Genomic DNA, 13,803 nt, shown 5'->3' on the forward strand with positions numbered 1-13,803 from the left:
TAAAATGCATCTATAATCAATGCATCTACTTTGATACTGATTTAAGGAAATAATGAATCTTGAGCAATTTTAGGTCTAAGAATCTTTTTAATCCTTCCTGTGAAAGCTGCCCTCTAGTGGTTCTACGACGGTTACACACCCTGGACCCATTACCTGAGAATTGGCGGCTTTCTCAGGGACAGGAAGGACAGTGGATTTTGCTTCCTGGAGAATTTTTGGCATGCCGTAGAAACGCCCACTGACAAGCATCACAGTCAGCAGTTGCAAGGTGAAATTGGAGCCCAGGGATAAGAAGACCTATAAACAATCAGTATCAATGACTTCTTTAGTAGTATAAAAAAATAATTTTCAGAGAAAAATATTGACATTTGACAGGAGTCATTAGCAAAACATCTCACGGTCCTTTCATACAGTTCATCAATATATGTCTTTTCCCTCAGGTCATAAAACAAATCACAAGTACAAAGACTATGGGGTGAAGAGTGATCGAGTGTAAAAACACAAATTTGCAAATCTTCCATGTGTGTCTAAATGCCTCAAGAATGATAACAATCACAGAAGTCACATTAGTAATGGAATCATGTACCACAGGAATAAAAGAGCGCACTGGTGAACAGTCAGCATCTAAAACTCACTTTCTTCTTCTCCATCGAGTGATAATTACTATGCTAATGAGATTTACTCAAAACGGATAATGATGTAGGTGTACTGATCATCCGAATATTTTGGATAAATAAAAATTACTAATAAAATGTATTAGATTACAAAGTTTTAAAGTTTTCAAATCTAACTAAAAAAGGGAAATTCTGAATTTAAAAATTAATGTTACTCTAAAATGGATTTTTTTAAATTTACAAAGCATTTTCCCACAGAAACATGGTTGTTGATAATGGATAAGCCTCCAAGTCATCTCATAATCTGGACTATTACTAAAAACTCTGTACATCTTTATTGAATGCAAAAATAACCATTTTTGTGGAGTCTGTTCTTCTTTTAAATATAATGTAGTTAAACATACACCACAGTCCTCCAAATGTGCAAAATATGTACCCTAGTAGTTTCAAATGTTATGTAACATGAGGATAACAGATGCTTCAATCATGCAATCAATCTTCATTTTTTCAAAGTGACACTCACTGAATATGACTCATAGATCAAGTGCTAAGGAAACAGAAATAAATCAGTGTCCTCACTTCAAGCATGTGCCTCCCACCTCTCTTCTAGGGGTGCACCCTTCCTCCACACAGTTCACTGGCTGGGCCATTAACGTGGGGCATGTGCATAAATCGAGGGTGAAGATTTTTTCAGTGGTCTCCTTTTTCCCTTATGCTCTAGATATAATGCATTGCTCTTTGAAGACTGGGATATTAGTTAGAAGAAGAAAATATGCACATAACTTTTGATTCTCCAAAACTTAACTACTGATGGCCTACTGTTCACTAGAAGCCTTACTGATAACATGAACAGTCAATTAACACAGATTTGATAAGTTTTCACATATTACTACTGTATTCTTGCAATAAAGCAAGCTGGAGAGAAGAAAATGTTCTTAAGAAAATCTTAAGGGAAAATACATTTACAGTGCTGTACTATATTTGCTGAAACACATCCACATGTAAGTGAACCCGCACAGCTCAACTCATGTTGCTCAAGGGTCAACTGTATACCATTCATCTTTTCAAGTGAAAGGAAAAGAAGACTAACATCCTTCAAAATGTTCCAGGTACCATGCACTACAAGAGACAATCTAGGAGTTAGGCAGATCAAGGCTTTTAGTCCCTGTAATATATATCACTTATTTTGGATTTCCTACACAGTCTGAGAATAGTTTTGTACTATCCATATGGCTTAGTAAAATAACAGAATAATCAAATCTTCACTGTGGCAGGTCTTACTGTCAAATGAAATCTCACTATAAAACAATATGAAGCTATTCCTAGAAAAGCTAAAGGAATGTCCCCTGGTGCTCATTAACAGAAATTAAAACTTGAATGCATTCACAAGGTGATATTACATAGATAGGTATAAGAAAATGTTTTGTTACATAATTTAGGCACACTGTATTTTTTTAAAAACTCTTCTAATTTGTCAGTGAGACTTAATACAATCATATTCTGGTCAAGTTCATCCATCTCCCACTTCCCCAGCTTTGCAGTCTTTATTCCAGTCTGGAAAATTTTCAGAAACAGGAAATGGAAGCTAGAAATTAATACAACAGGGTCAGGGCATCGAGTCAATTTCCCAAAGAACTATAGGAATGTTAGAAATAAGTACTGCATTAAGTGTCAGCTGCATTTAAACAAAAATACGTTATTACCAAATGGGAATATACTAAATTCATTTATAAACTGCACATGTCTCATCCAATAATTATTATGCATTTCTATGTCATTTTTTTATGGTTATATTTAAATATCTCAGTAAAATTTTAAGCTGAAAACGAGATAAGCCAGGCCTCTCCTTGAAACGGTCAGGAAACTGAAGAAATGCTACAAACCTGACTCCTCACTGGCACCAGGTCCACTTTATATCTGGCACCATCTTTGACCACCAGCTGCCTCTCTGAATTTTCACTAACAACTAGCTGCTCCTTTTGGTCAGAAGAGATCCGAAACCCAACAGCCACGTCTCCAAATGTTCCAGCAAGCCGGGTTACATTAATTTGGATGAATCTACTAAGGTTTTGCCCTACAAGGATTGACTGGTAATCTGAATACAGAGCAAATACTCCATGTGGGTCATCATTTGCAGAAACAGAGAACTGGGTGATGCATTTCTCTGGATCCAGTTCTGCTCCTCCCTCTACAGAAACAAGCCGGATCACATAATCTTCTTCAATCTCAGGTATATCATCTGGCAGCAGATGAACATCAAATCTCACTTCACTCTCTCCATCAGCAATAGTGAAAAATCCTTTTGTAGAAAGAAAGTCTCCAGTAATGTCAAACACACTGCTTATTTCCCAGTAAACCTAAAATAAAAGGAAATAATCCAACAAAGTCACATAATTCAGTATATTGAATCAAAAGCCTTTATATTTCCCCCATAATATACAAAAACTAACTCTGAATTGTGCAGCATCATAGTCAAAGCCAGACTCTCCAAATAGTCAGTTTAGAAAGTATGGAAGAATGACATTAGCATCATGAAAGTATATGAACTCTTTCGGACTATTGTATGCAATTTGCAGGACAAGATTACAAAATCTCATTTCACTTCTAAAATAACAACATGATTTGAAGAGATAAAGCAAAGCAAAGTTAACTTTGGAATGGCAGTTCCATAAATACATTCTAGAGTTCTGAATATGTATTTGATAGGCATTTGAATCACAGACAATACTTGAAGATAAAAAGCGAGTAGAGAATCTGATGCTTCATACTGGAATTTGTTTGGGTTCACTTTTAACAAAAAGGGAATATCTACAAGATTTCAAGAATTAAAAATTCTTTTCCAAGAATTTTTGTACCCCTAGCCATAAAGTTTCCACTGAGGAAGCACCAGTTAATCTCCAATATGTGAAAAGAGTTAAGTTCATAAAGAAACTGCAAAGTATGTTCTGCTAGCAAACAACCTTGATCTGTTAGACAAACATCCTGATGATTTACAAGAGCATCCCCAAACAGTCTATGTCAATATACATGCAAATGCAACCTCTTAAAAATCAGTTGGTAAATGAGAAAATTATACTGAGAAATAAAGCTCTAAAGAATAGATTAAGCAATTTACAAAACTCCTTGAGGGACTTAAGTAGGAAAAGTTAAACATCAGCGCAAATAAGAAAATACAAAATAATTCAGTCACACCCTTCATGACTAAGTGTGAGAAAGATCTTTTCAATCTAAGTATAGCTGGGTTTAGAGAAACAGTTAGAGGTTGATGTTGGCTGGAGAACCCAAAGGTGCTGAAATGAACCTTCTCGGCTTCCTCTGAAACTCATGTTACTTCTAAAATTTTTACCATAACATACAGTTTCTCTGTTCTTCACAATCACGTTTGTTAGGCAAATTGTCACACTATTTAAAAATCAAATGAAAAATAGTACCATAATTTCTCCAAAGATGCCCTTGACTCTTTTGACAAAGAAAGTAATGATCAGGGGCCCTTCCAGAGCCGACGGCTCTGAATAGGTCTTCTCAGATAAAGACTCAGGAGCAAACTGAACAACCCCATTTGGATCACCAAACTTCTGTATCTAAAAACAGAAAAAGATAGCAGAATGAATAATATAACAACTACAGATGAAATTACAGTACCTAACATATCAATATGCAGATAAGCTGAAGAAACGAAAGAAACACAGAAATAAGTCTTGAATATAATCTGCCTAGCTACCTGATTTTTCAAAAGCTTCTTCAGTACACTGATTGTTATCTAAAACAAGTAGGTTCTTATTCCCCAAGGGTAATGGGAGTGTCTGGAAAACTGTAATTTGTAGAGTCTCAGAAGGATAGTACTTCAATGCCTGAATTTGATTTGATTTGCCTCATGTTTGCTTCACTTTACCAGGCCTAATTGTTCAGTCAAACACTAGCCTAGATTTTGTTGTGAAAGTATTTTATAGATGTGATTAATATTTACAATTGGTTGACTTGAGTGAAAGAGATTACCCTTGATATTGTGAGTGGGCCTCATCCAATCATCTGAAGGCCTTTAGAGCAAACACTAGAGCTTCCCAGAAGAAAAGGAATGCTGCCTCAACACTGCAATTTAGGAATCCGGCTTGAGTTTCCATTCTGCCAACCTGTCCCACAAAATTCAAACTCAAGATCACGACTGCAAGTCCTTCCTAACCTTCCTACCAGCCTGCTGTATGGACTTTGGACTTGTCAACCTTCACAAACGTGTGAGCCATTTTTTTTTAGTCAATCTCTCTCTCTTTGTTTTTCTGGAGAAGTCTGACTGATACAGACCCCAGACTATTTTCTAAGCTTAAAAAAAAAAAAACAATATCTCTCTAGATCATTTTCACAGTAGCCTTGGTCCCCAGCACTTTCTACCTCTAATGGACTAAATGGTTCATTCATATAAAATACACTAAATTCAGAGTTGATGCAACACATCATTGTGCTAATTGAACAAACAACCATTCTTTCTCCCAACAATCTGCCTTGTGACTGAGTTAATAACTTTTATGTACTTTCACAGCAAGGACACCCAATGTTTAGGATGATGTAACAAACAGCTCCTGTCTAAAAGTGCAAAAATATTTCCAAAACACCAAATTTTCTCAGGGAGCAAAATAAGTATTTATCACACTACATGAAGGCCACTTAAAAAGCAACTACCAATAATCAAGCTATATAATGAACTAATATAATAACCAGAAAGTCTGGTCCATAGGAATTATTCTGACTTCATCTGGTTTTATGACTTTCGATACATCTTAAGCCCATGGAGTTTCAACAAATATAAAATGCATTTTTTGATAAATTCATTAAATCCAAAATTATGTGGGAAAAATAAAGTTGGACTTACTGTTATAGTAATATCTTTAGATCTGGAGTCTAATTTAGCTTCTCCTTTCACAAGTTCAAGTTTAATAATGAAAATCTCTTCAACTTCAATGTCTTCATGAGGATAGATTGTCAGAGTGATGGTTCTCACACCACCTTCTCCCTCTCCAAAATAGAAGGATCCACTCACTGGGTCTGCAATGTCTCTGTTCTGTGGTGGTAAAGCTTCTTGAGAATTGGGTCCTAATATCTCCCAGTTCACCTGAAGGGTATTGTGTTTTTAATAGAGATGACCAATTTCAAGTTTTTTATTTATTTCTTTATTTAAAAATTTTTTAAAAAGTAATCTCTACACTCAATGAGGAGCTCAAACTCACAACCCTGAGATCAAGAATGGCATAATCTACTGACTAAGCCAACCAGGTGCCCCAGAGATAATCAATTTTAAACAAAGAATTACTTTGCAGGGTATGTAGTATTAGAAACAGATATATCTATGTATGAAAATTATTCTATGATATCTCCAGCAAATTCCTCATGTCTTTTAAAAAATACTAATATTTGAGGGGCATCTGGGTGGCTTAATCAGTTACATGTCCAACTTCGGCTCTGGTCATGATCTCATGGCTCTTGAGTTCAAGCCCCACGCAGGGCTCTGTGTTGACAATTCAGGGCCAGGAGGCTGCTTAGGATTCTATTTCCCTCTCTCTCTCTCTGCCCCTCCCCTGCTCACACTCTGTCTCTGTCTCTCTCTGTCTTTCAAAACTAAACATTGAAAAACAATTTTTTAATTAAAAATTAAAAAAATAAAAATACTAATATTTGCAAATATAAACTACCTAATTGCAGGATATAAGTTTTCAGGGATAACAATGTATATGCTTACTAAGTAAAGAAAAATATGAATACCTGGTCATTTGTCATCACCACAGGATAACAAAAATATAAAAGCATGTATTTTAAATATATATTTTAGAGAAATAAAAACTTAAATAGTATGAATACAACACTGTCTTGCTGTATGCACAGTTTCTGTCAACCAAAACCCATTTGAATAAGATAATAAAACCATGTGAAAAATCTTAAGGGTGTGTAACTTCTTTTAAATACACCTAAATAAATTCCTAGTGTAAAACAAACACAACTTTTCTTAAATTGTTATAAAAAACAAAATTATATTCTAAATGCCTTTTTAAATATTTCTATAGTATAAACTCATATACTTTTCATATCTGCAAGGAAAGAAAATTGGGAATTTCTCTTTGCTTCTTTCCTCTTTCCGCAGCACTGGGCATGCAGCTGACCACTGCCTCTTTCTGGCAATGCTGCATCCTGTCTTCAGTGGCCTCCATGATACATACCTTCCCAGTTTTCCTCCGCCTCTACATCTCAGGTTTCTTAGCTGGCTCTCTTTCCTCAGAGAGTTCACTGCTGGCAGCTGGGGACTTCAGGCTGTCTCCTTCACGTCCTTATCTCTGCACCTTAGCCCACATAGTTTCAAATGCCTCCACACGTCAACAGCTTCTCCCCTCCCCGCAACCGCAACCCATACTTACACATGCCCCTGTCTGCCCGACCCTGCACTGGGATGTCCGGTATCAATCTCCAATTAACATGGCCAAAACAGAACTCTTGGTTTTCTGCCAAGCTTCTGCATCTCAGTAAACAGCACTACAATTTAACCAGCTGCTCAACTGAAATTGCAGCAGTTATTCTTCATTCCGCCTTCCCTCAGCCTCCACTAATCTAGTGTTTTCTCCAAAACATACTCAATATCTATTCACTCCTCACCATCCCATCTCCACCCGTCTGAGCCACAGACCTCCCTGCTTCTACTCTGGCTTCTTGACATTTCATTTTCCTTAGAACAGTCAAAAGGGAGCTACTTAAAATGGCAATCCAGGAACATCAACACCATCCCCCCACTTCAAACTCTCTAATGGTATCCTGTTTGCACTTAGAATGCTCTTTAGTCTGGCTAAGGAGGGTCGCTGTGACCAAACACCTCTCGACCTCTCTGATCTACCTTGTGCTGCTACCCCCGACCACCCAAGCCCGCTACCACATGGAACTCTCCGTACCTCAAACACACCAGGCTTGTAGATACACACTTATTCCTTCTCCCCAAATGCTCATCCCTCTAACAATTACGTGACCATCTCTTTCTCAGCATCCAGTGTTCAGCTTAAATATCACGTCACCATCTAATCTAGAGTAGTCAACAACTCTAAGTCTAGAGTAGTAGAGTAGTCAATCCAGAGGTAACTCACGATTGTGTTTCTCAATTTTACATCCCTGCAGAGCACTTAAGTGCTATCACATAATTTTCTTTTTGTTTATTGCTCTGAAAACTCTAAGAGAACAGAGACGAGGTCTGTCTAGGTCACCAGTGTATTCTCAGTGCCCAGAAGAGGACCTGGAACATGGAAAGCACTCAACAAGTACTTGAACTAATGCGTTTTATAAGAATTCTTCATTTTATTTCTAACTTGCTCTCAAGAGATTCTGATGACAGCTTGTCTCATACATTTTTATGGACTTATAGGACCTGGAAGCCACTTTACCCCTATTAGGTAATTAATAAATATTATTGCAAATACATAAACGGATATATTTGAATATAAGAAAATCCAGCTCCATACTCAAGCTATCATTTTTCAAACCATGGGAAGAAGAACTCTACCTGAATCTCTCCCAAGAGTCCTCCAGCCCGCTCCAGCAGCAAGGATAAAATCATTGTGGAATGGGGATTAGGAACAGAAATGTTGCTTTCATTAAGAAATCTTATAACGCCAAACGGAGGGTCACTCTTGGCAATTGTGATTCTGCTCACTAGGTGGCGCCCAAGGACCGCTCCTCCAGTCGCTCCAATGAGCAAAATTTCAACGGGCTCTGCAAATTCACTGCATAGCAAGAAGGAGCAATTCTGAGTTTAAACATATTAAAATGCTTCTAAAACCCAAATAACTAGTCATTTTCCAAATTGGTCATACATATTCAAGGCACAGCATTCATACACCATTGGTATGAAGAGGGTGCTTAGCTAAAAGCATGAATGATCAACTTCAATATTACATAACCTGCAATAGTTATTAGACGTTCTTCCTCTCTTTTGAATTGCTTAATGCATTAAGGAAGTGAATTGCAGGATGCTTCTACATTCTGATTAGACTTTTCAAATCTAAAAGAACAAAAATTTATTGTTTCCCTCTATATGCAAAAAGTGACAAAGACAATCCTAATGGTCTCCTGATCTTTTCTTCCCTACCCCAGCCCCCATAAAAGTTTCTCATGAATTTCTCAATTGGCACATGTATAACCTAAAATCCTGTTATCAGTGCAAAACATGGGTAAAGACTGGAACACAAAAATCCTGCTTTACATATGCCCAAAGTATTTCCAACATTACTAAATAGTATTACCTTTCATTATCATCAATGATGGAGACATTTATAAAACTTAAATTCTGTCCATGCTGAAAGGTGATTGAACTGCCATGCAGTATATAATCCACACCGGCAGGAACTGTAGAGGAACTCCGAGAGATGAAATCAGCAGTCACACGGCCATAAGTCCCCTGCAGCCTCACCACTGGAATCATAATCACTCCAACATCCTCCTCCACTATGGCAGGAATATGTAATTAACTGGTATGCCAGACAAAACCACTATCTTTTATAAGACTCAGTCAAATTAAACACAGCAATTAAATATAACAGTACAGTTGTGCAAGCCCTCAATGTTTCCATAGTTCATTTATCATTTAAAAAATATTAGTGAAAATTTCAAGACATTTTTTATGAGAAATGCAGTTTGTCATAAGTTAAAAATTATAGTGAGCAGTGTAAGTTAGAATTGAAATAACCTATTTAATCATTAGCACAGGAATTCTTCCTCTGTGTGCTACATACAAATAAATGATGCTTGCTTTCCAAGACAATGCTAGATGAATATGAAAAACCCTTAGACAATGCTAGATGAACATGAAAAACCCTTAAAATATGTGTACTCAAAGGAAAGTATTCTGGACTGCTGCTACATTTAGTTGAAATCTATGTAATATAAATAACTGTGGTTAATGTTAATTATATCATATGAATGTTTTAGAAGTCCACATGTAAATATAATTCTATTACTTCTTGAGTTCCGATGAAATATATTTGAGAATGTGAAAATGTATCCTCAAAGTTTAATTTCAACTTAGAAATTCTTTTCAAAAATTTACTTCCTCTTAAGCTATGCCAACCTCTGTAAATTAAAATGTCATTTAATAGTTTACACTAGCTATGTTTACATTAGCCAACAGTTCATGTTAGCTATAGCTAAATAGTGCTGAATTTACACTGTAGTTATAAATATGCATTGCTCCAAAGACAACAAATCAAACAGAAATCACTGAACACAAAAATTCTAAGTGATTTATTTATTTCTTGGTATAAAACTGAAGCATGACTTTTATTAACTGCAGACTGAAGTTCACAAAAGAGTGATGTCTTCCATATCCGTAAAGTCAATATTAATCAATTGCAAAATGATTTCTGATGAGCTTTAAAAATGGGTACATAACCAATGAATTTGATGGAGGCAATGAAGTCAAAAAGTTAATTGCAGCAAGAAGATAACATGATTATTTTGAAAGGCATGTTCATATTCTACCTTTAAATAAAATAAAAAAGCAGCCCCTTTTTCCCCAGGAGGGATTACAGCCATAGATCATGCATTCTGCTTCTAGGGGGGGTGGGGAACAGGCAACAGTAGGTGGCTGCTGTTAGGAACTGTCACAAGAAAGTACGAGTAGGTGCCCAGATACCACCTGCATTGTATTCTGCAGTCCAGTAAAGCGGTCATTTCAAAGCTGATTATTTATTAGAAACTGAATATTCACTGATTTCTAATCACAGAGGAAATGATTTCATAAATGAGAAAGATACTTTATGAAGATGACTGAAATCTACACATTGCAATAATCCTAAGGTTCAATGGGTTTTCTAAAGCCTCGTTCCTTACCATTCAGCTTTGCCACACACGAGTAAGGTTCATACTGCCCAAAGATAACTCAAAATATATTTTACAAATAAAATATATAAATATATGTAAATACATATAAAGGTGTACATGTAGGGGCACCTGGGTGGCTCAGTCGATTAAGCATCCAATTCTTGATTTCGGCTCAGGTCATGGATCTCACGGTTCATGAGACTGAGCCCCGCTCAGGTTCTATGCTGACAGGGTGGGGCCTGCTTGGGAATTCTCTCTCTCTGCCCTTCCCCTACTCCCATCGTCTGTCTATCTCTCTCTCTCTCTCTCGAAATAAATAAATTTTAAAAACCTTTTTGAAAAAAGAAAGTGGCAAATTTATAAGATTACTGAAAACTTACCTTCAAAGGCAGTGTATCTTGGGTCAAATTCAATGACACCCTCTACATTATCATTTTTCATTATTATGATTCGAATAATGGAGATATTTCCTATTTCAGGAGGTTGATCTATCTGAAGTCCATTTTCTTGAATGGTAAAATCATACCCGCTTGCGAAATCATAAAAAAAATAATAAAAGAAAAGGAGTAAATAATTGTTCATTGAAATGCCCTCTTAGCTCCTATAACTTAGTCCTATTAAGTGTTCTTATATTTTTAAAGATCCCAACACTAAAATATTTCTTTTTCCTGAAATGATGTCTGAAACAGACTTCTGTGCCGCTCCCAATTATCACTGCCTGCATGAAACCTAAACCAATATAAAGTTATTAAACGAGAAAAAGACTATTGGGAAATTGGGAAAAAGTTGTAAAATGAACCTCTGGGTGACGAATGCATTGATAAACTCATCCAACAGTGATGGGCCAAGGAAGAGGATGTACGTGAAACTGTAGTGCACTCTGAGACAGGAAACCAGCTGGGCCACAGCCACAGTGTCAGGATGAAAGGGTTACTTTAAAATTTTTTTATGTTTATTTACATTTTGAAAAAGACAGAGAGAGAACAAGCGAGTGCATCTGTACGCGGGGAGGAACAGAGAGAGAGGAAGAGAGAGAATCTCAAGCATGCTCTGTGCTATCAGCACAGGGCCCAATGAGACTGCAGAGCTCAACATGGGGCTCGTTGCCACAAACCGTGAGATAATGACCTGAGCCAAAATCAAGACTTAACTGACTGAGGCACCTAGGCTCCCCTAAAAGGGTGACCTTAACTTTTTTTTAATGTTTATTCATTTTTGAGAGAGAGAGAGACAGAGCACGAGCAGGGAGGGGCAGAGAAAGAAGGAGATACAGAATCCGAAGCAGGCTCCAGGCTCTGAGCTATTAGCACAGAGCCCGACACAGGGCTCGAACTCACAGACTGAGAGATCATGACCTGAGCTGAAGTTGGACACTCGACCGACTGAGCCACCCAGGTATCCCTGAAAGGGTTACTTTAAGGAAAAAAAGGGTGTCATGCCACTAAAGAAATTTCAAGCTATAAGAAAATATCTCTGTGGACACCAACTGCAATCAATGCCTCTATTCTTTAATACACATGGTAGTTCACTTGGCTAATGACATATTTCTGCTGAGGAAGTCACCTTTTTTTTTTTTTTGATTGATGTTTTCCCCCATGAAGAAAAGTTGTGACCTCCAGAGTTTTATATCACTTTAATTCCTTAAGCTAAAAAATGTCACAAAACCATTTCAGTCTTTTCTTCAATTCTCAAATTCTATTTGCCTGGTGTTTTTATGCTACATAGTTTCAAAAGGTTGAAAGCTGATTAATAAGATTATTTGTAAGGCAACATTAGAAAACTGGGGATTAAACTATTAAATAAGAGTCAATGTTAACAGTTGTCTGAGATGGACTGTAGATGACCTGATTCCCTTAATCCCAAAGAAGTAAATTTTCTAGCAACTAGGCAAAATGAGATCATACAACTTTGCTTTTTCAAATCAAAGGAAACCTAGAAATTCACCTAGAAGGAAAAACTTGGTTTTCTCAGAATTAAACTTAAGCAGGAATTGCTTTTTAAGGCCAAGTCATAGTTAGCCAATAACACAGATGTTATCTCCACACTTAATGAGTTAATTTGACTAAATTTCACTTACTTAATGAAAACAGTGAGCAGCTCAAATTTTAACACATTTAATGTAAGCTAAAATTCATTCCCATTGTCGGTTTTCCTTTTTTCAGATGGCCAGGGAGATGGTGGACATTCAGACTAAGGATGTCTACCAAAAGCATGTAACCACTTTCAAAGTAAGAAGAGGGTCCTGCTTGGATAAACAAACTGGCAAGGAGATGCTCCTGTGATACTGCAAAAACATTGGTCTGGGCTTCAAGATGCCCAAGGAGGCCACTGAAGGCACCCATTTGACAAAAATGCCCCTCTCCTGGTAATGTCTCCATCCAAGGGCAGATTCTGTCTGGTGTGGTGACCAAGATGAAGAAGCAGAGGACCACTGTCATCCACTGAGCCTCCCTCCACTACATTCAAGAGTAGAACTACTTTGAGAAATGCTTTAAGAACTTGTCTGTCCACCTCTCCCCATGCTTCAGGGATGTCCAGATCAGTGACATTGTCACAGTGGGTGCATGCCAGCCCCTGAGCCAGACTTGCACTCAACAGGTTCAAAGTCATGAAGGCTGCTAGCACCAGGAAGCAATTCCTTAAGTTCTGATATTAGACATCTGTCCACACCCCTGAAGAAAATAAAGTTATTTTTCCAGTAAAAAAAAATTAATTACCATTGCCAGACACAGAATCATTTCTGGGAAATTTAAGGCTTGAAGTGTACACATATCCACAGTATTTTTTTCCAAGTGGAATGATATATACTCTACCTAAGTCACACAGTGAAAAATTTTAGCTGGAAACAGCTTTTAAAGCATGGCATGCATATAACAGATGCAAAAACATATTCATGCACAAGAAAAATTCCTTTGAGACTCATAAATGTAGGGGTGCCTGGGAGGCTCAGTCCATTGAGCATCTCACTTGATTTCAGCTCAGGTCATGATCTCAGGGTTTGTGAGTTCAAGCCCCACGCCGGGCTGTGCTGACAGTGCAGAGCCTGCTTGGGATTCAATCTCTCTCTCTCAAGATAAATAAATAAACATTTAAAAAACTTACATAAATGCAAACATTATTCTAGTTGCAGGTTTTGTGTAGTCTGTCAGAGCAGACGTACTCCCTGGGCTACTACAGCATGCGTAAGGAGTTTCTGTCCTTGTTCATCAAGTCTGCTCCCACCAAATCAGGGAGTGAGACAGGCTCAGTATGGTTAATTCTTAATCTTCGATAAAATCCTGGTGCACAGCTAACAACTATCTTTGACTCAAATTTTTCCCCAGTTAGAAACTGCTGATGGGCAAGCAAC

General features: G+C 37.3%; 1 protein-coding gene and 1 pseudogene across 8 annotated transcripts in view; one reads left to right on the forward strand and one right to left on the reverse strand.

The window, feature by feature from the left end:
• ADGRV1 (adhesion G protein-coupled receptor V1) overlaps window positions 1-13,803 on the reverse strand; it is a 607,523-nt gene that overhangs the window by 370,996 nt on the left and 222,724 nt on the right. For all 8 annotated transcript variants that reach the window (XM_040448735.1, XM_040448763.1, XM_040448752.1 and 5 more), the window contains 7 exons: window positions 10,835-10,983; window positions 8,879-9,080; window positions 8,140-8,359; window positions 5,479-5,718; window positions 4,046-4,195; window positions 2,498-2,971; window positions 154-297 (listed from right to left, as the gene is read on the reverse strand). In XM_040448735.1, the coding sequence (XP_040304669.1) occupies window positions 154-297; window positions 2,498-2,971; window positions 4,046-4,195; window positions 5,479-5,718; window positions 8,140-8,359; window positions 8,879-9,080; window positions 10,835-10,983 (1,579 nt within the window). The remainder of the gene's footprint in view (window positions 1-153; window positions 298-2,497; window positions 2,972-4,045; window positions 4,196-5,478; window positions 5,719-8,139; window positions 8,360-8,878; window positions 9,081-10,834; window positions 10,984-13,803) is intronic.
• On the forward strand, window positions 11,834-13,460 carry LOC121013263 (40S ribosomal protein S11-like; annotated as a pseudogene).

The sequence above is a fragment of the Herpailurus yagouaroundi genome, unplaced genomic scaffold, assembly GCF_014898765.1.
Source record: "Herpailurus yagouaroundi ecotype Mexico unplaced genomic scaffold, PumYag 29, whole genome shotgun sequence".
Classification (NCBI taxonomy): Eukaryota; Metazoa; Chordata; class Mammalia; order Carnivora; family Felidae; genus Herpailurus; species Herpailurus yagouaroundi.